Genomic DNA, 22983 nt, shown 5'->3' on the forward strand with positions numbered 1-22983 from the left:
GTGGCTGGGGAGTGTATCCAAAACCGGCTTATTCAATCTGCTTACGCTTAATCCGTTTTATATTAACCCTAACTGAAAGAAGGCTGCCTTTCTTCAGGAGATTTAGGATTATCCTGCAGAATGAAAGTACCTCTAGCATTTTACAGTCGACAACTTAAGCTTTCCTGTAAGGTTGCTTCTGGTTGTACAGCTTTCGTATACACAAACACCAGCTGCAAATACAGCTTCTCTGTGCCAAGTAATATGGCAAGTTTATTGCGTCAAATAAATCTTCCCTTTGCAGCAATATGGCTATTATTCTCAGCTACGCGGTGATTAAGTACACTCTAAATCTTTTCACACCTTTAAAGGTGTAACAACGTGCATGGCGCACGCCTTTTTAGGTGTAATTTTGGTAACATCATAATGGAGCACGGTTTCGCACAAATTTTCTTTACTCGAGTGTTGTCTGTCCTCCAAAAATTCAGTCTTGCAACATCTCAACATTGTTCAACAGTATTGTAGACACTTGCGCGTGCTCGATTATCGATAGCGATGCATATATGCATTAGCTCGTACCTACGATATCCAAGACATAATGAAAGCAAGATTTGCACAGACACTTGATCTTTAGTAATGCTTTCCAAATTTTGTAAAATACCATCCTGGAGATGCAATGTTACGCAACCAGGTTGAATGTTCATAGCGCACACCTTTAAAGGTGTGAAAAAGTTTACAGTGTAGTGTTCCGTGTTTTTACAGCTTTTTAATTTTTGCCGAATTTGTTTTGGAATTATTCTCGAATCAGGATTGATGACGGCATCATTCTGTGCCTTGATCGTGTTACTATAGAAACTTTTCCGGCATGTGTTTTTCGTATTAATCCGAAGACCAAATAGACGGAAGGGAGTGTACACTACGCAAATTTCTGCCGATGTACCATTGTACTCTACCGTGATTCGTGCCGTAATTCACCGAATTTTTTTTTTCTTTTTTGTCAGACCTTGTGACGGCAATATTTCGTGAATATTTTTGCTCGTGTCGGATCTGCTTCAGCAGAGTTGAAGTTTCAGTATTGGTACTGGAACTCGCTTTTAGTCAGCCATTGTTCGCGCTAATATGGATTTCCGTTAACAAAGACGAGACCATTTCCTTTCGCAGCTTCACTGGTCGGAAAAAAGAGAGGATAAGTTCTGGATGTTCCCCTTACTTTGCCTAAATTCGGTCCTTAGTTTAAGCATGGTCCCCGCCAATTATTGGGCAGTCACCGTTTGACGGGCAGTTCACGGTCAGCTCTTAAGGCCTTCTTCGGAGGAAATATTGCCCTGCCACAGCTTATATAATGGTCGGAGACATGTCCTGAAGTATCGAGTTGCCTGATGCTTGAAAGAGCGTATCTCTGTAATATAATAGAGAACGCTGTCGCCTTTGCATACGTAAGAGATAGCGTGGTGGTTCAATGCGCGAAGCTCTCTTTACGTTTTGTAGTGATGTTTTCATCTACTCCATTTTTAAAGTCTTTGGATTTGTGTACTTTCCCTTTCCTCTTTTCTGAATAACGCGTCCTGCACTTTAAGAAAAAAAGGGCGTGAAAAGGTGGTAACTTCTACAGTTACCACCTAGGTCAACATCGCATCTGATAGAGGGTGTAAAAGGGTGGTAAAAGCAATTATCTTATATCCAAATTGCTACAAAAAGGCGTACGCCCCCCCCCCCCCCCCCCCCGCTCACCGAATCAGAAGCTGTAACACTATCATTCGTAGGTAGCAGGTAGAACTTTGCAACCTTTTAGGCACAACATATGCTACAACTATTACCTCCTGAAAGTTGTAACTGCTCCAGCCTTTTTTTCTGAGAGCGTGGAGTAGCCAGTCCCGCGTGGCTCGAAACTAACATCTCCATTTTTTTTTTTTTTTTACAAATCAAATGAAATCAAATCTCTTTATGTTTTGCGCGTGCGCAGAACCACCAACGCTATATCTTACGTACAATGCACTAAAACTCACTAATGAGTCATAATAAGATAGAGCTCGATTAGTTTCCGTAGAAGCTAACAGAGATAGAGCGGCCGAGAAGATACACCAACCGCTCGTTCATGGCGACTCTAAATTCATGCTGAGCACTGGGAGGTACTGGATTCGAGCCCTATACCACCGGCTAGTGTGTCTGGTGTTCCCCCATCGTCATTCATGTAGTTGTTGTTGTCGGTAAAGTTGTTCCGCGTGAAGTCGGCCGAAAACGCACATACCAACCCCAACCTCTGTGTTCTATCATGGACAGAGAGTTTCCTCGCCGTGCAAACACGGAATGATTTCATAATAATTTCATTCAGGATTCAGTTTTTCAGTCATAAATGTATTTGGCGTACGAAGAACGCCAGATCTGTGTGAAGTATATCTCAGATGGGAGTTTTAAAAAAAAAACTTGATTGATTGATTTTAAAAGAAAAAAAATGGAGATGGTAGTCTCGAGCCACTCGGGACTGGCTACTCCAGGACGCGTTATTAATAAAAGAAAGGGAAACTACACTAACCTCGACGCTTTGAAACGCTTTGAAAGAATAAATGAGAACATCATCACCGAGCCTGTCACCAAAAGCGAAGGCTCAAGGCACTAAAAACAAAGAGTGTCACAATGTGTCAAACAGGTCCGTCGAGACGAGAAATTGCACAAGGGCGCGCATGGCAAAAAAAAACTTATTTGACGTGTTCACACGCAGTTGATAACTAAGAGTTGAAAGAACAATCTCCGCCGCTGAATGGTTTGAAACTCAGTAACAGTTCCCCATATTGTCAACACCGCTATTATAGAGCAGCCTGAGCTGTAATCTGAACTCAAGAAATTCCTCATTTACCCCCAGAGCGGTTGCTGCTGCTGATTTCTGCGAAAACCCATTATATTCTTTTCGGCAGCGAATAAACGACGACAGTGGTCGCACAACGGTAATCGACGAATGCCGTGCATTCCATCAAAGTTCGCTTCGCATCTGCCATTTGTCTGAACCAATCCGAATACCAGATTTGCGGTTGCATTGCCTATTGTGTGAACGGATTGGAAGCGTTGGCTTTGTTATTGGTAGGGTTGCGATTATTGCAGAATCTTTCCTTTTTGTTCGCTCATGCGTGTGTTTGGGAGGCTATACGCTGTGTATGTGGCTCTTTATTTTGTTGATTCAACCAATTGGGTTCAGTCTCACTTCCATTACAAAGTACAGGGTACAGCAAAGGGTACAAAGGTCCAAAGCTATGGAACGCACTCCCATTACAATATGAATAATTTTCCAGCTTTTAAAAAACACCTGAAGGCCTTCGTTTTGTCGGAGATGTGATAGGATCGATGTCAGCCTTATTCTCTCTCTTTGTGATATTAATGTCTCCTCCCTTTGTAGTATCTCAAAGTTATTTTTGCGACATATGAATACGTAATACTGCGTAATTGATGCAGATATCAGACCTTTTTCTTTTTTTTTTTTTTTACGTCTACAAACTGGTTATAACGCGGTAGGCCCACAAGACGTGCGTTTCTTGCTGTGTTCTATCATGTTCGGGACAGCAGCACAGGCCTTGTCCTCGCAGTCCCACACCTATCATGTGTATCTAGAGCTCCAAATAAAAACATTTTGATTTGATTTGATGCTTTCTTACGTTCTTTTTTTGCAGGAAGTCCCACACTGAAACCTTCTTTAATATACGCACACAAGCGTTCATGTCGTTGACTACATTTCTTAAGCTGTAAGACGTTTGTACAAGTTACACAAATATATACAAGAAACGTATATATTTCCTCTTTCGTGTAAAAATTTGTGTGACTTGTACAAACGTTCTCTAAACGTTTTGCACCTGATAGAAATGTAGTCTGCTGCATATGAAAGCTTGTGTACGTATATATTAAAGAAGGCTTCATCTTTGGATTTCATGCGTATCGTCACTGTTCCGGACGCTGACTGTATTCTTCACTTCCCTGTGCTGTTTTATTTTCTGCGAATTAAGGTAACAGCAGAGGGAAGTAAAGAAAAAAGCCAGCGTCCAGAACAGTACAAAAGGTCGAACAGTGAAGCCTTCTTTAATATACACGAGCTTTTATGTAGCAGACTACATTTCTTCAAGTGCAAAACGTTTGTACAGACCGTTTGCGCCTGAAGAAATGTAGTCTACTGCACGAAAGCTTGTGTATATTAAAGGAGGCTTCACTGGTGGATTTCCTGTGCACAGGAACGAAGGTGTAAAAGTACACAATGGGAGGGGTTCCGTAGGAAATGTCGCTCACTCAGCAAATCGGCTTCTCTACGGTCTACTGTTTTCAATCAACCAATCAGAGAGTCGACCTCGCATCACGCTTGCAAGTAGGCTTCACCTTGCGCTTGCGCGCGTTAGGAGAAGCCCATTTTGCAGGATTGACACACAAACAACAATATTGTTTCATCTTACGCTTGTACAGATTAGGCCAAGCGCGATTTACAGGACTGGCATTTAAAAAAAAGTCGGTTTTACTTTGCGCTTGCGAGCGTTAAGTGAAACGCACCCTATAAGTTTGCCGTACAAACAGTTGGTCTTATTTGACGCTTGTACCTGTCAGGTGAAACAGGCTCTACAGTACTGTAATAGCAACAACAAGTCGGCTTCTCGTTCCGCTCTTGTACGCTAGGTGAAGCATGGTCTGCAGTGTTGTCGCAAAAACTGTAGGTTTGCTTCACCTCATATTTGAAATTCGTAGTGAAGCTGACTTGCAAAATGGCGACACCATCCAAAAGCACGCCGACTTGGGCATATGTTTTGCGGGGAGAGGGGGGAACGATGTAGGGGGAAGGTGAGGTCAGCCTGCTCATATAGCTTTTTTTTTCTTCTTCTTCTTCTTCTTCTTGCCCCTTTCATATGTCTCTGCTTCTTTTAAAAAAAATCAAACGTAACGGCGTGCTGGTGCGGACAGAGCGACAAACAAAAGCAGGCGAACAAGGAACATCAGACCCCGGGGCGGGGGGGGGGGCAGTAGGCGTACCGTGCATTCTTCAGGGAAGGCTCTGCCGACGTCCGTCGCTAAGGCAGCCTGAAATGGTAGCAAAAACTTCCGCATAGCCAGTGGTGCACCCGATCCCGGTACCTCCTAGACTTTAGAATGACATTGAAACTACCATCAATGGGCAGGCTATGGGTCGGCTACACCTGCTTATCATTCGTGTCTACTGTCTTTATGATTTTATGGTCTGGCATCAATGCGCAAATTTCTCACTTTTATTTTTTCATTAGTCATAGCATGTTGCTGGAGAGGATCACTGCCGCGTCACCTGCAGAAGGAATACGCACGTTACCAATTAGCGCAATAGATAGGGTAGTTTGTGGCACAACGTCGTGAGGCAGCTATGATCACATTAGCGCAAAAGAATGTCATGTGTGCACCATGGGATAACAGGTCAAAAAAATATTCCGGAAGTCACATGGTGAAAAAAAAAAAAAGACACGTCTCAGTGTTTCTCGTACCAAACACTCCAATTTCTGAGAAATAAGGCAGCTTAACCCAAGCAGCACAATGTACTGAAAGTCGAGTGCAATAGGGGTGGACGGGTGGGTGGAAGACCTTGAACAGACTCTTGAAACTAAAGAACATTGATAAGACACATACCGTCCACCCCTATTGCACCCGACTTTCAGTACATTGTGCTGCTTGGGAATTCAGTCTAACGCAGTATTTGCCTCCTCACCCAATACGCACGATGAAGAGCCCGGATTGGGGCCTCGTTCCAGAGAACGCTACGCCGTGGAGTAATCAACGTGTTTATGATAGGGCCGCCGATTATATTGTCGGCGGTCTGTGTTGACACTGAACCCGAGAAAAAGGATCTCTTTCCAGCGGCAATCTGATTAGAGTACTTGCTGCTGCCTACTTCATCTCGGGTGGTCTCATAGTTTCACAGACAGCACGCAACCGGATACATGCACTACCGCTCCCCATAACACAGGGATGGTACGAGAGCCGAATGAAGGATGCTAAACAAGTAAAAGCGTAATTCAAGAGGATGACTGTGGGAAGATAACGGGAGTCTGCACGATCATCAGTGTCACACGCGGATGAAAAGTGGATCCGGTCGTTTTTGAAGAAAAAGGTTGGAGGTTCTCGGCCAGGCTGTTGGATTGATCCTAGATAGCGTGCATCGCGCGAGTGCACTGCAAGAAGAAGCGGGTCGTTTTTAAAGACCTCGGGGTGCGTCAGTGCCGAACTCATCGTTTCTGCGGTATTTGTGCAGCTTCCTGGAGGACCACCTTCGCGAGATCGCACGGCGTCTTTCCCTCGTTACCATCTCCCAGTCTCCCTCTCTCTCTATTTGGTTCAAAGTAAGCTCCGCCATTTTGCCTTGGTTGTTGTAGTGAAGCGACACCCTCTCATTATGCCGCGGTATGGTGGGTTAGGGTGGGGGGGTGGGGGGATATGTTTAATGCGAAGTAGAAAAAGAGAAGGAAAAAGTTAGCCACGATATGGGCTTGCTATTCCCTAAAGCTTTCAAGCAAACAAAAGAAGATACAAACAGCTGGGATACAGAAAATTATGAAAAAATACAGAAGAAACAGTGGGGTGGGGTGGGGTGGGGTGGGGATGTGCTTATTCGAGGAAAGATCAGTCGTGCGCAAGTTGGACTTGCCATTTTATTGAGAAAAGGAGAAAATAATAAAGAAGAGGAGGGAAAGAAGAAAGAAAAGAAGATGGGTAACGGCTGAAAAATACTTGTACACTCGAAGGAGCGCTCTCTACTAGGCAAGGATACTGAATGGCTCTCCGGCTGCAGAAAACCACGCATATCACATTATCTAGTCTTATTCTTACTTGCACGACTCGTCCACTAGCACGCTTTGTTTGTTCAGGATAACCGGAGTCTTATATTTGGCTTGGTCGTTATGCGAAGAAACTGACTTTTTCCTTTGGCAGTGTTGCCTCAAAGTGGCTGGCGCCGAAAGAACTCGTCAGGTTGTCCAGGGAGACGGACCGACAGTCGGAACTGGAGCTTACCAGGAATATAAGCCAGTTACTCGAGAACTTGCTAGCAAATTATGATAATAACCAACGACCACATCAAGGGGGTAAGCCAAACACTGCGGTGATTGTGATGTCCCTCTTTTTTTATCACTGTATAGGTAATGGCTTCGGATGTCAATTTGCATTTTTCAGTTAGGCCAACGCAAGTGACTGCGAATATGTTGATAAGAAGCATGGGACCCATCTCAGAACTGGATATGGTAAGGACGTTTTCTTTTTTTTTCTCTCTCTCTCTCTCTCTTTGTGTGTGTGTAGGTGTAAAATTGATTTGATAACCAAGACGAGAACCAGCTGATAAGATTTCTGGGCGCGTTCATGGACACCGCTTGCTAATATTTTGCCGATTTTTGGTTCACGAGAGTTCACAAATTGTAATATTGCTTCACTATCTTTGTTACGCTCCTGCACACTACTTAAGAGTTATTATTTCACTTTTGTTGCTATTCTGCATTTGTTCATATCGGGTACGTAAAATGGCCGAAGCCATGAACTGTGCACAATGATGATTCGTGGGCTAACGTCGCGAGACAAAATAGCAACAACAACTAGATACTGACGATGAGATCGGGTGTTTCACCGCGGCGGGGAGGTACAACGATGAGACAACTATGATAAGGATGATATCTAAAAGAATGAACTAAGCTATATTAATATAACGTCGATATAATGCTTACGTGCGAATCATCAAGGACACAAAATGGCGTAAACAATTTAGTTTAATGTGAGCAATTTAACTCTTTTTATTAGCAGTGCACCATAGCGTTCGATTTCCGTTCCTCACACTAGTGAAGCCAAAATGTCCATTTTATTTTTTCTTAAAACCAACCAACCAACTAACCGGGAGCAATATAATATCCACGACACCGAGATATTAGGAAATTTTAGTAGTTCGGAATTATTCTACGAAAACGATTCCATATGCAGTGCTATCAAATGGAAGTTCAATCATGTGATATCAGCCACTTCACGTGAATAGCGCGATTGATTTGTCGCGAGCCCTTTCTGATATATTAAAACTATCTGGAAAGAGGTCTCCGGATCCAAAGCTGTTCACAATAACCGCTCCAACAACATTACAAGTCAATCATGCTGATCCTGTGAGTGACTGACGTCACATTGTTTATCGGTAGCACTGCTTATCGTATCGTTATCCTAGAACGCTTCCAATCTACTAAAACTGTTTATCGTGAAGTCGATGCAGAAACGAATTCTAAATAAAGCACCTCACCTCTTCTCCGCTTACAAGAGGTACTTTGACATCGCTTTATTTATGTTTGACTATTGCGACGTATCAATGATATAATAATAATAATAATAATAACGTTTCAACGAGTACGCTCCTAAACGAAATCGGAATAATCGAAATGTTGTACGAGCAATGCAACCGAGCTCTTCACAACGCGTTTCGCCCGTGGCCAGCGTCCGATAAAGATCGTCGAATGCTGCCAATTACGGAGCGCGAGCCCCTCATCGTCCTCACTCACTCGACGACTTATTGCCCAGCGGTGAATTCGCGAAGCAAAAAATAACGGAAAGAAGCGAGAAAAGAAAGCTAGATTGCCTTTTGTCATCCTGTCATGTTGGAGGCCAGTCGCTACTGCCCCCTGGAGGGCGCTCCAAATCACCAGGTATATCTGCGACTCGCAAGCAACGAGAAAACCCTCTCCCCACAGATGCGTTTTGGGATGGGCAGTAAATGGACGCACGAGAAGAACAACTCCGTGCATCGTGTCGATCGTCTGGCTGCTATTCATGCCGGTTGGGAAGGCATTACTCTTATTAATGCTCATAATTCGGTGGTTGTTTACCTGATTCAAAGGTAGTGTTTTTTTTTTAACTGACGTCAGTCTTTTTCTTTTTTAAGTGCAATTAAGGTAAGAATCAAAGCTCTTCTGACATTTCTGGACACCATCGTTATTGTGACGGGGCGCGTTATTTTATTCCCCCCCTTTCCACCAGCAATGGGGTAGAATATCGCCTATGGCGATGAACCTCCCCACTCTCCAAAGCCAAAATAAAGTTGTTGTTGTTGTTGAGGAAAACGATCATAGCGCTTGTATCTGTGCGTTCGGGAAGTGCAGTATTAATAATAATAATAATAACTGGGAGTAGATTTCTTATGAAATATTATTTCTGTGTACTCAATACTGTGCATACAAAATAATAGCGCTGTAATGGTAAAAATGTGGTAATGGGTAATGGTAATGTAAAAATGGGGCTGACAACATATGTAGCTCCTTCTTTAATGTCACATACTCAACTTTCCCGCCTACGAATATTCAAATGAAAACCGCAAATTTGTTTGTGCGAACTGTATAAGACATGCAAATGAAATTACATTAATATATCCTTCGTGCGGACCGCACCCCCCTAGTGACGCCACCGGCGTAGTCGGAAAAAATATTTCGGAAAGGGTTCTACGGGTACTTTGCATGGAGGAGAGGAATTTAGGGAGGGGGGGGGGTTAAACCCCCCTGAGACCCCCCTCTGGCTACGCCATTGCTATATAGCCCAAGAAATACATAACAAAGAACATAATCATGCGTACCATGTTCTTGTCCCCAAGCCACATCTTTCGAACGAAAGCTGCTTGATGTCGGCGAATATAAAAAATTAACTAAATACTTTCACCAAAGTACTACGTGGATGTTTCAGGAGTACTCGATGGACTGCTATTTCCGGCAACAGTGGACGGACCACCGCCTGCGATTCGACGGACCCATCAGCCCAATCAGCCTCCACATCAAGATGCTGGAGGGGATATGGAAACCGGACACATATTTCCATAACGGCAAAGGCTCCTACCTGCACACCATCACGCAACCCAACAAGCTGCTAAGAATATCACGAAACGGGGACGTCCTCTATTCCATGCGGTAAGGTCTATCAACGTTACCCCAAAATAAAGAAAAGAATAGGAGTTTGTTCAAAAACTAAAACGGTCAAAAGATAGAATGCGGATAATAGAAACAGGCAAAATGTTCTGCAAATGGACTTTTTAAAATCAATCAATCAATCAATCTCATATGCGACTACTCGGTCATTCGGACACTGGAGAGAAATGAGAGACACGTCATGCGCCAGCTGGTCTGCGCCGTACCCCTGCTGTTGGTCGAAGTTGGGTCACTTCACCGCAGTACTTCACTGTTATGCGGCGAAACAGTCTTCACAAGGTGTGCTTCATGCGTCTGCGCGAGAAACATCCGGTTTCAAAAGTGCAGCTGCCAGCAAGCGAAAGAAAGAGAGAGAAGGATTTGGACAGAGTCACTTTTCTTCCAACGGGGAAATGGGTAGCCAGTCACATTATCAAACCGCAACAACCTCTTTGCAAGTACAGGCTGCAGTTGAAAACATTCTGACAACGCCGGCTGAATGTGCTCAGTACGAAGTGCAAGCTCCTAGGAATCAAAGCCAATCTGTACTAACGCTAACTCGCAAAACTGTTGCTCTGAACATGTGAACTTTTTTGGACGGTCGGTATCTCCTAATCATTGATTAACTAACGGAATATGTATCTTAAAAAACGTTCGCGAATACTATTCTGATTGATTGATTGATTAGTAAAAGAAAAAAGATGTTAGTCCAAATTACTCGGCATTGGCTACTCCAGGACTATTTAGGGCTCATTATATGTTTAAAAAAATGAAGGGAAAGAATAAATGGAAAACATGGGAGGGGAATAATATTCTCCTTTGCAGTCACGGGTAAGTTCCTCAAAAAAATAACTAAGTTACAGTCAGAGTTAGGCCCCCCAAAATAGTAACTGAGTTAAGGGCTGCTCTTGAAATGTAACTAGTTACAGCTACAGTTATCACGATAAAGTAACTCAGCTACTTTACAGTTACCTTTTGAGAAAAAAAGCCGAATAAATGTAATTGTTAAAAAATGTTTGAGCGGTTGTACTGTCCTAGCATATAGTTATACCATGTAATAAACAGAATACTTCCCGTGGGCCTTAACAGCACGGTGGGAGCTAGTCTAAGGCCCTCCTGGCTGCGTATGAGGTGACAAAATTTATGGAACTTCCTGGTAAGGAAAAGTGGCAAGGTGCTTGAATCCTCGACAAAATGACGTTAGGGAACTGACGCGTGGGAAATATTGCAACACCTGAGTAACTTATATACAGTTACATTTTACAGTTACTTTAACCAAGAGCTGTAACTAACTACAGTTACGGACAGAGGGAGGAGGATCGGCAACTCCCTGGCCGTGAGCTCGCCCTGGAATCCCCTAGGGTAGGACGTAAGGCGATGCCCTTCGCCCAGAGCTTCCCCGAAGTCTTTTAAGGCAGAGGAGTCTGAGGTTGCTCTAAAGTCATGCCTCACCTGTTCGTCGACTAGTTACATCACCCCTTTTCTTCAAGCAAGGCTTTTCAGGCTTTCTCAAACAAAGAGGGCTATGAAACGCATAAATTGCAGCGTGGGCTGCTTGAGATTAGCCTATATGCTGCTCTAGTCTTTCTTTCGGGTACGTATCAAGTGGTACACCGTGAAGATTTATGAAGGATATTATGAAAATTAATAGTGCACATAATACCACCAGATAAATTTATAAAACCAGTATACTCACTTTACCACAGTACTGGCGCATTATGACCCTTGCTGTTATTGCGTCAAAAAAAACACTGATTCGATCGATCGATCAATCAGTTACAGTTACAAGGTATACGTTTGTAGAAAAGTAGCCAGTTACTGTAAAAAGTAAGTGCTTACAGTTAAAAGTTACTTGTAACGTAATAACTACTCAGGACTGCTCCTTTATGCATGCACACAACTGATATTGGACCATGACAAAGACTATATAAGTCTGCCGGTCAGCTCTTATGGGAGCGAATCTGTTTCACATCATGAGTTTTTGCCATCGTTTACGTTTACTGTCACGCTTAAAACATCGCTGGAGAGGGCTTGGAGTTACTTCCTTGCACATTCAGCACCTCACATTCAGTCGTTGCCGAGCCATCGGTCACTTAATAAATCGATGCTCTCTATGCTTTGTAAGCATACCGTTCGAACTGTGCGGTTTTTCTGCTGCCCATTTCTTCTCCATTTTCTTCTCGTATTTCGAAGGAATGCAACAGATGCGACACCTGAATGAGGTTGGACGGCGTTTTTCTTGAATGAAGGTAGACCGGGACGAACGCCATAGTCTCTTTTGTCTCGCCAGGTTTTCGATTCCCTCTATAGTTTGCGAGGCTCCGTTTCAGTAGCCAACCGTGAAGCGCTGATAGCGTGGCTCAGACGGTCTCAGTTACGAACAATGGATTGGAGATGGAGAAAGTCACGTTCGCTGAAAGGCTCCAAAATGGCACCGTTAACTGGGTTCTGACAGGTTCACTTTGGCATCAGATACATTGCTTTCTCTTACAGGTGTGTGGGGTTTACGGTATTGGCATGCGGATTTGTGCTAACGACATCATCATTACTTATTTGTTGTTGTTGTTGTTGTTGTGCTAACGATAACTCTCAAAACTGTTGTTTTGAACATTGTTTGGACGGTCGCGGTATTGGCGGATCAGAATTAACCTGCGGGAGAGTGCGTAGTGAGTGATCTACAAAAAGTACGATGGTCGTTCAAGGTTGGCCGGGACTTTTGCTCGAGAAAAATCAGCGAGTAAATGTAACTGAACACAACTTTTTCGGAGGACGAAGTGCAAACCTTCTGCGACAGGTCCCGCGTCGGGTTTTTGCAAACCCGAAAGTTAGTCTTTGGAGCCGGAAAAAAAAAAGGATCCGTTAGAGGCAAAAAGTTGCAAACAACTAATTAAAAAATTTAAAAAATCTGCTAATTAAAAAAAATCTGACTAATTCATTTCACTTAATTAACGAATTAATTAACAAAACACAATACAGTTTGAGTATCCTCACACAATTGGTAACGCTATGCAATCTGTCTTTTTGGTGTGCGATGAACCTTTTATTTTATTTTATTATATTTATTCTATTATTATATTATATTATATTATATTATTACTTTTACTTTTGGCTCAGTTTTCGTGACACACCCTGTATATAACGTGGAGGAGGGAGCGATACTGCGGTTCACTAAGAGTAATAGGCCGAAGAATGTAGCAACCAAATGTCCCAATTCTCACTTCAATTTACTATTCATCGATTGTTCGGTCGCTGATGGCAGCTTATAGGGCTTCATTTTGAGTTCTGGGGATATGCTTCGCGCGAAGAAGCTGTTTCCTCTGGGGATATCAGGGAGCGGTGAGAACTGTCTCAGTGGAGTCGGAATTTTTATTGCGAGGTTCTCGAATCACAGCTTCACTTTAAGCGCCTCTTAGCACTTTAGAAAAGAAGTAAATAAACTAGAGTGAGACAGAATCAATTCTGGGCCAATACCTGACAGGCTTGCCTGGGAACTGTTGCCTCCCTCGCTCATTCTCTGGGCACACGTGAGGTATATGGGGGTACTGTGTTACCTTTGTAATAAAACAGACTATGCACCGTAGTAGGAAGGGAATTGCCTCAGAGCCGCCTATATTTCGAACAGAGACTGCTCTCATTCTGGGTACCGTCCTCAGCATTAGCGTGGCATTTAAAGGGGTAGGTATGACGTGTTAAAGGTTCATGTGGTTTGTTCGTCAACAGCCCGCGAGGAAGAAAGGGTCCGTTCAGGCTTTTACGGCCGAATTGAATGGCCGCTTTGTTAGAGTGTGGAGGGGATTACATCAATGAACTGTGTGATTATGTGAACTTCATTCACATAATTCCCCCCAGGCACACACACTCTATCAAAGCGGCCATTCACTTCGGCCGTAAAAGCCTGAACGGACCCTTTCTTCCTCGCGGGCTGTTGACCCACAATCCGCATGAACCTTTAACACGTTATACCTAACTCTTTACAGTGAACCCTCGTTAATATGACCCCCGATAATCTGACATACGCGCTTTACGACCATACTCCTGGGGAACAATGCAGTGAAACCTCTGCGAATCCCTCCGTTAATATGACAATTCCGCATTATGACCAAAATTTTCGGGAACGACCACGGTCAGAATAACGATGGTTCACTGTAAATACCATGCCAGTAGTGAGTTTTAGTATACCGTTGATAAAGTTATCCTGCCTATCGGAACCAATCGCAGTGGTGCGTGACTCAGAATCTTATCCACTGATTGGTTCCGGTTGATACGGTTCGACGCAAGCCACGTTATCAACGGTCTGCTAAAACCCTCTAATGACAAGGACGGTGCAATCTGTCATGGAACGTCTTTTTTCGAAAGTCGTAGCAGAAGTTACCAGACAACAGTTCTACCATTTTGCGAAGTAGTCGGTTCACACCCTGTTATGCTATGAAGTTCTCCCTGCAAGGACGTTGAATTCCCGTTAAACACAGACATAATGGCTTCGTTAAAGACCTGCAACTACTCTTTCTATCCCGTTTCTTATTCATCACACTTTTTTCCCTGCAAGCGATAGTTTCTTTTTCTTTCTTTTTTTCACCTTCCGCCTTTTTTGCCGCTTTTCGTTTCTTCTTCAGTTTCTTCTTCACCTTGTAGAGCAATACAAAGCAGCAAATAATAATGAAGCAGAGTGCATTACACGGCCCGCTTCTGAATTTAGCTAAGCGAGGGCGCTTTTTCATTCGCCTCTCATTATAAACCATGCGGTGAAGCGCACCGAAACTTATTAGACGTTCCAGCTGCCGTTATGAATACCCTTTAAGAAAAGAGCCATTAACACCCGGCCCTCTTGTCTTCTTACTAGTTGCAGTTTTCGCTTTGGTGCGCTCGCTATACCTGGACATCGTTCAATGGCGTTTAATTTACGAGATTAAGTTGCACGTGTCGATTAATTTCTGACCGTTCTTTTAGCTTTTGTGTCATTACTACGAGAATTACTTAAGATTACTCGCGAGTTTCTTAAGGTTCAAAGTACGTGTTTGTATTGTGACGACATCATTCTTCGGAATGACCCTCTCTAGCTTCGATGTGTGATGTGATCTCGTGTGATAGGAAAAGGAGGAATTTAAGTCGCGACAAACTCTGACTGGCTACCCCAGACTACTTTGCCGCAGTTAGTCGAAATAAATAAAACGAAGGAGGAAACCCAGTAGTTGGGGCAGTGAGACAGACGTCCCGAACTAGTGGGAACACTTTTCACAAACGAGGGACCAGAAAGTCTCTCATAATGTCAATCAGATGAGTTTCTGATGTCCTTTTATTAATTGCGTTGTTAATTTTAGAGGGTCTCAAGTTATTAAGGTTGCAACATGGTGAGAGCAGACTAGAAGGGGAAGGGAGAAAAGAGGAAAGGCCAGTCAAAAGCAAAGTTAGACTTACTATTCCATTAGAAAAGAAAAAGGAGAAGAAAGAAAGGGAAAAGAAGAAGAGAAAGAGAAACAAAAGAAGAGGAGAAATGCACTTCCTATAAGGCACAGAACTTATGAACGGCCTTTGTACAAGTGAAACCACATGGGTGCAAACAAGACGAGCTCGTGATGCTGTCGTCGTTCTGAGGAGTACGCCTCGGGTTACGGGATATTTGGTTTTCTAATATGTACTGGATCATTTTCATCGGTGACAAATAATGATGATGGTGATGACAACGTCGATGAAGACGTTGATGATGATAAAGTGTCATTTATAGTCGGAAGTGGCGACGTCTCTCTGAGAGGAGTTCAAACTCACTTCAAAGCAAACGCACGAGGGAGCTGTTGATGAGCTGAGACGATGCGCAGGATTGCGAAAGTTGAACTGCTCGGCCCGTCACAGAGATCAAATGAAGATTGTTGTGGTATAACTAATAGACATTTTCGAATGAGAAAGAATTTGAATTTTTTTTTTCTTTTTATTGTACTAGTTATTTGAGAATACCATTAAGGCCGGTTTCACACTAACGTGACGTTTTTCGCGTCCGTGAAATGCGTTTCTTCTTTTCTTTTCTTTTTTTTTTCTCGGTGATTATTTGTGTGCTCACCGTCGTCGACACATGTGCCTGTTTTCTCACTTTTCACGGGCTCCACCGGGTTCATGTAGGCCATACACACTACAGTATTTCCTCGCGAGTTTTCACGGAACAAACTCGTCTTTAATTCCGTGCCTTTTCACACTACAGAGTTTTTCCTCCGTGTCATGTCGAAATTTGTAGCGGATAGAAAACGGACCAGCATTGCTCAAGGCTGGTATTCACACTGTCCGAGCCCGTGTGCCCACTCCGTGAAAATTAATGCATGTCCGTTTTTTGCCCGTGTTTCTCGGGCACCACACCCCCTTTGGATGCATCTTCTGTCGCTCCCGCTCCTCAACGATATCAGAACGTTGGAATTTTGTTTACCTCTCTGTTGGAAGTACACATTGCCGTTGCTCCATTAGCGGTCATATCATGAATATTACAATATTTGTGCTTACATTTGTTTATGTACAACTTACATTTTAGCCTCTGTGTTGACAAAAGACTGCAATTAAAAAACTTTCCCTGCTTGTAACATTTCTGTTTGAGAAAATTTATTAGACGACTCATACTATAGAGCACACTACGAGTACTAATACTAATATTAATACACACTAATGCACTAGTTGGAATTAGTTATAATGCACAAGATACAATGTATATATGGTTGCATGACTATGGGACTGTACATATATGACTACACAACTGTGACTATATACACATGACGACCATATTCTTGTCGTGAATCATTTATCACGGAAACGACAGGCAAAAATGACGCGGTATAAAGGTCTGAGAGTCATAGCCTCAAATCACGGAATGGCGAAACGGCGGGCCAAAAAGTCTGACCTTACAATTATACAGAAACTGTTGTCTAGCCTATCCGATAAGGGCGCTGTCTTTGAGGGTAGCCCACATCAAAGAACACTCTCTTCCCCTTCTATATTGATCTCTTATTTTTATCAGTATCAGGGTGAAAACGGACGAGGAATTCGGTTGTGTGAACCCAAGCAGCACAATGTACCGAAAGTCGAGTGCAATGGGGGTGGACGGTAGGTGTCTTATCAGTGCTCTTTAGTTTCACGGGTCTGTTCAAGGTCTTCCGCCTACCCGTCCACCCCTATTGCACTCGACTTTCAGTACATTGTGCTGCTTGGGAAAGGGCACACCTACACGGCGAGCCGAGTGCGTGAAAGAACGTTCCAGAATAGGACACGTCAGGTATACGTGGCTCGTGAACAGACGTGCATGTGTGAATAACACCATACCCAAGCAGCAAAATGCACTAAAAGTCGAGTGCAATAGGGGTGGACGGGTACATGAAAGGCCTTGAACAGATTCATGAAACTAGAGAACATTGATAAGACACATACCGTCCACCCCTAATGCACTCGACTTCCAGTACATTGTGCTGCTTGGGTAGACTTTAACGGGTCCGTTTCTCGTCCGTGAAAAGCACGGACAAGAATAAAACGTTAGCGTGAAACTGGCCTAACAGTGACAGAATCACTTTCCTTCACTTATCAGCGTAAGAACGGGAGTTGTCAACATAATGTGTTCTGTACTCAGGCTTACAATCAAGGCTCGATGCCCCATGCAGCTCCAAAGCTTTCCCATGGATCGCCAGTCGTGTCCCTTGGCTTTCGGAAGCTGTAAGTGAAAAACTATGAAACGTTATTGCTGTCCGTACGCGCACGTGGTCGTAGCAGCAGCGTTTAAATGGGTACTCTCAGTCAACAACAACAATTAATAACCCTGTCACACGGGCAGTCTTCAACGGCCATTGAAACCAATGACCATGGAAAATGCACCTAGTGCCACCAAGCGTGTAACGCGCCAACTTCTCAAACAGCGTTGGGTCCAATGTTGCCTGACAGGTTGACACATTACACGCTAGGTGGTGCTACCTGCATTTTCAATCGTCATTGATATCAATGGTACTTGAAGACTGCCCGTGTGACAAGGGTATTAGTTATGAAGGACGGCGTCATGGAGTGTTTCCCAATCAATAGCACGAACGAAAAATGAAATAAGCTTCATGCAGCTCTTTCAAAATACCGGCAACCTAAATGACTGATGGAACAAGAATATGTCATGTCCAGGGATATTCGGGGGTCGTCTGCATGTTGCGACTTCCCAGTGAGCAGGTTGCCCCTGACCAAAGTCACGTGTCATTCTTCTTTTTCGTATTGCAGACGGTTACACGGCGGACCAGCTTGTATACAAGTGGGATTCAAGAGTGGCTGTCGACTTGATTCCAGGACTCGCCTTGTCTCAGTTTGATCTTATCAACTACCCTTATCGTAACTCTACATTTGTCTTCAACAATGGTCAGTTCATTATCTACACTGGTTTGAGTTGCTTTTCATTTCACCCAACGAAATATTCCTGCCAGGGACATTACTCAGAAATGTCTTTACCCCCTTGGGGGTCCTAAACGCATAGAAATAAATAAATAAATCCGAGGGGTGTACATTGGGCCTCAAAGCTCCCATGCAGGCGATCACTCGCTAATGAGGCAGGCGAGGCCTCGCTAAATTTTGAGTCTGGAGATAAACTCTGACGTAGAAACAACCCAAAGTACGTATATTAAAGGAGGGATGAAAATTATACCCGAACATTTTCGTATCTAACACACACGCACACATACATTGGATGATGATGAGGTGCACACTAAACTTTCTGGTGGGCAGCGTTCGATCACGGTCCAAGAATCTTCGCGAGCCGCGAGATTTTCATGTCTAAGTTGAAGCACGAGCTTACGCGTTTCAATTTGAAATGTACGTATTACAGCGAAGGAATATTAAATATACTATACCCTGACGGGAGAACACCACGTGCCACGTGACCTTCTGACGCCACTCCCTCAAACGTTGCCAGCCAGCGCACTGCTGATGAAGACCAAATTGTGCGAAACAGTTGTCCAGTGGTGGTATGGCGACGCTTGGGTTATAAATTCACAGTATTTTATTGTCGTGAAAGCCGACGTGCAGTGCGTAACGTGTAACAGATGAACAGCTATACAACAACAATAAGTAATCCAATGACTGTAGATAGCGATTGTACATAATATGTGGTGGGAAGTGCATATATGAGTGCGTGTCATTAAGTCTTAGAGCGTCTTGACGTTTAATAAATTTTCCGATAACAAACAATAACTTATAAGCAAATTAAACTTCCTTTTAGTAAGGATAAAGGCGCAGCATCTACCTTGATGGCACTTCTGGTAGCAGCGTATCGTCTGTTTTCACAGCTCTTAAGTTTTCGTAGTTCGGCGCACAGTGTTTCTGTGTGTATTAATTTGCATTTACGTTATTAATTCCACATGTTTATTGGGCATGCTCACACAAAAATAAAGGCTAAATTGGTCATGCCCACGCTTTCAGTTCCAAAGGCATCTGTCCCCACAATTTCTTTTTGTCTCTAGTATCTCGTTTTGGTTTCAATGCTTTGCTTTGGAATAGTGCCGAAGTGGCACTGTATCTTTCCCTAGGGCTGTTTTCAGTGTTGCACGTCAACTTCAACCTTCAGCGTCATATGGGCTACTTTCTCATCCAAGTGTACGTGCCTTGCATCTTGATCGTCGTTCTCTCGTGGGTCTCTTTCTGGATCAATCGGGAGGCCACGGCCGACAGAGTGGGTCTCGGTAAGAGTAAATCCAGAAAGTCCATTCTACGAGTAAATTTAGGGTACCGGCTATGCACGAATAAAAAATATTGAAGATTTTAGTTCTTTAGCTGTGGAACTTCTGCAAAAGACTTATTTCTTCAAATGCATACTCTAGCTTTACATAATAAGGTTTAAACGGTGCGAATGACCAAGTAGGTGAGAGAGATGTGAAAAATGGAGATAAGACCAAGAGTTTGCAAGCAGAAAAAAAAGGGGTTTATTGCCACTAGCTTGTGGAGTCGATGTTTGGGCAAGCAGCGTTACCTTCAACAGGACTTGACTGCCGAAACGTTAACTCTCCTAGTTAGTTAATTCTTAATCAGTAAGTTATTCAGTTAATCCTCTTTATTGGCATCATCGTTCCAGGAGTTTTCCACCAAAGTAACTGGTGCAAGTGACGTAGAGTTGCGGGCCTCACACTAGCGAAACCAAAATCTCCATTTTATCTTTTCTTAAAATCAAATCAAATCAATCTCCCAGTTAGTGGAAGTAAGTGCCCTCGTTTTTTTTTTTCGTTTTTTTTCTGTACTGCAAGTTCTCCGTCTTGTTCTAATTTTCGCATATCTAAAATTTTTATAATAACTTATCTAAACAAGTCATAAAAGTAAACATCATTAACAAATTTACAAATTATCTAAAACGAACCAATATTCATCAAAAATGAGCACCACAGAAACGTCCCTCAAACAAATTCTCATACGTTCACACAGAACTGCTCTCCTACAACATGATACGCGGTCCGATACTGAAGGTATGTTTTAAAAAAGCAAGCGAGCTTTGGGCATAGATACATCAAGCAAGACAGTGAGACGGAGGACAAGTAGGACGAACGCGAACTTGTTTCGTTAATACGATAAGTCGGACAGCGGGTACGAACTACGAATCCATTCTTGTAAGCGCCAAGAGGAACGAGGATACAGGCGCTTGTGTTGCTGTGTCCTTTATCCTCGTTCCTCGTTCATTTATTTGATGATGATGATGATGATAGAGAGTTTCATCGCCAGGGGCGATACTCTACCTCATTGCTGGTTGTGATGCGGGGAAAGAAATAATGAGCCCCTTCACAATAAGGACCGAAGTCCTATGGTGTCCAGAAAGGCCCAGAGAGAGCTTTAAGGGCAGAGCGTTGGTGGGCTGGATGTGGTCAGGGACCAAGCAATTTTCATTGAGAAGGGGGGCAAGAGTGCAGCTAATTAAGAGACCCGGAGGGTGCGGTTCGGGAAGGTAGGCAGTGTTGGCGCTTTAAAGAATGGAACGTGCTTCGGACGTTTCGTTATGGAAGCGGTACTGGAGTGACCCTTACGACATTCTCTCCTCCTTTTATTTGTACGTACTGATGAAAGGAAATCTTCTATTGAATGATGGCGGTTGAAGAAAAGGCACCAGCAGTCGGATTCGAACCCACACCCTCTTATTGTCGATCAGAGATGTTCCCAATTACATCGTGCTAGCTGTCGTCTCTTCAGCGTTCCAAGGAGCGGTGTCGCGGTCCACGTAGCGTGGTGTAATTGGCAGCATCTCTGATCATCAGTAATCAAAGGGTGTGTGTTCGAATCCCACTGCCAGGTGCCTTTTTTTCAACCGCCATCATTAAATTCAAGTATACAACTGAGCGTTGTGAGGCTTGAGTTGTTTGTCCTATGTTCCATTGCCTCATCCACCACAACGTTATGGGAGAATCGTCGTCAGGAGCATTCACTTCAATAATCCGTAGCATTTCGCTCTCTAACTATGCGTCTCCCCTTGTCGTCTTTGACAGGCATCACCACCGTGCTAACGCTATCCACCTTCGGCCTGGACACGCGCACCGATCTTCCCAAGGTTCCATACCCGACGTCCCTCGACTGGTTCGTCATCATGTGCTTCTCTTTCGTCATCTTTACCTTGCTCGAGTTCGCGGGCGTCCATTATTTCACCAAAGTAGGCAGCGGTGAGTTTCCCTGCACGCCCGAGCGGGATCCGGGGTCTCCCGAAGACGAAGATATAAAGATGGATGACGAAGTGGAGTCACCGGAGTTCTTCATCCCCGTACATCCCATCGACAAATGCGTCTGTAAGATAAACAGGGTGGGTATCGCGTCCTCGTGATAAGTGTTGACTTTATAGTTGTGCCAATATCTGTTTAATGTACCAACGAGTCGTAAGTGTGTTCCACACAATACAAGACGAGGGGGTTAATGGTTCATTTGTATTTCGTATCGTATTTTATTTTGGATTGAACATTACCGGGTCGAATTTTATCGCATTCGACGTCATTCGGTCGGATTTTATCGGACTGGATTTTTTTGTTTGAGCTTGCATTACAAGTTTCTAAGGTGTCTCTTAATTCATGTCTAAGATTTAAAGCCCGTGTTATGCTTTATGCCTAAAGCTCTAAGGCTTATTGTAACCTCTGAACGTACATGTTCTACACTTTCATTTTCTGTCAAGGGAAGGTCATGACTATAATGTCCCGAATTCATTTCTCTCTCTTTTCTTCTTCTTCTTTTACTTATTATTCATTTCCTTCTTTTTTGTGTGTTTAAGGTTAGTTTTACTCACACTACGCCAAACGATGTCAACGCAGAAACTGATTGATTGATTTACTAGAAAAAGAAAAAAGTGCAAATGTGGATAATTTTACTTAAATGCTACCTAACGTTTACCAGTGTAAACCGACGCCTCGCGCATCACATGCACGGAATAATGGCGGTGGAGCAAGAACATACACCGGGTCAACTCAATATCAGTTCTTAGATTGTACTAAACAACGGGAAAACAGCCGACCTGGCGAACGTAGTTTTTCACGCTCAAAATGTGACCACAATACGCGCGCGAAGCGCATGCGCACAACGAGGTGCTAACCGCAGTCTTTTCGTATAATGAGTGACGTTCCCGCATAAGGGAAAATGGCAGCGTAGCGTATGATGAGAAGAAGAGAAGAGGAGGAACGTCAGTGAAGCGTTCAGGCGTCGACTGCACGAAGAACGGATGGTCGCCATCGGTTCGACTAATTGACCGCGCAAGAAGAACAGTAGCTAGCGTTCATCTAAAATGCTGATCGTGCTTTGCGCTCACTTTTTCCCGTAGACAGGCACGTGTCTTCCCCCCCCCCCCGGGTTGGTGAAAACTAAGGGGCCCTGATTGGTTTAGGAGCAACGTTTCTATTTTCCTCTTCTCCATTATATGGTCTCTCCATTGTCCAATATTTATCTCATTAAAAGAATGTCTTCAAGAGCGGCATCTAAAGTGCGTTGTGAGGAATGTGGGAAAGCGTACGTTCTGGGCCGACTTCACAGGAGACATATTCTAAAGGTGCCGCCTTTATCGGGATTAGAATAGCTCAAATCACTCCGCGGGCTGACTAAGACTCGTTTACGAGTTCGCTGTTAGCACCGCGAAGCAGCTATGGCAGTGAACGATGTACGGACGAGG

At 43.6% G+C, this 22983-nt stretch overlaps 1 protein-coding gene across 2 annotated transcripts in view; it reads left to right on the forward strand.

Annotated features, from left to right (window-relative positions):
* LOC135394973 (gamma-aminobutyric acid receptor alpha-like) overlaps positions 1–22983 on the forward strand; it is a 56377-nt gene that overhangs the window by 30154 nt on the left and 3240 nt on the right. Inside the window, exons 1-8 of one of the 2 annotated variants that reach the window (XM_064626108.1) lie at positions 6130–6305; positions 6895–7046; positions 7135–7202; positions 9658–9878; positions 17470–17552; positions 18096–18230; positions 19394–19546; positions 21329–21636. In XM_064626108.1, the coding sequence (XP_064482178.1) occupies positions 7161–7202; positions 9658–9878; positions 17470–17552; positions 18096–18230; positions 19394–19546; positions 21329–21636 (942 nt within the window). In that variant the 5' untranslated portion in view covers positions 6130–6305; positions 6895–7046; positions 7135–7160. Of the gene's footprint in view, positions 1–6129; positions 6306–6894; positions 7047–7134; positions 7203–9657; positions 9879–17469; positions 17553–18095; positions 18231–19393; positions 19547–21328; positions 21637–22983 lie in introns of those variants that run through there. The other variant, XM_064626107.1, reaches the window with a different exon arrangement.

This window comes from Ornithodoros turicata, chromosome 5 (assembly GCF_037126465.1).
Source record: "Ornithodoros turicata isolate Travis chromosome 5, ASM3712646v1, whole genome shotgun sequence".
Taxonomy (NCBI): Eukaryota; Metazoa; Arthropoda; class Arachnida; order Ixodida; family Argasidae; genus Ornithodoros; species Ornithodoros turicata.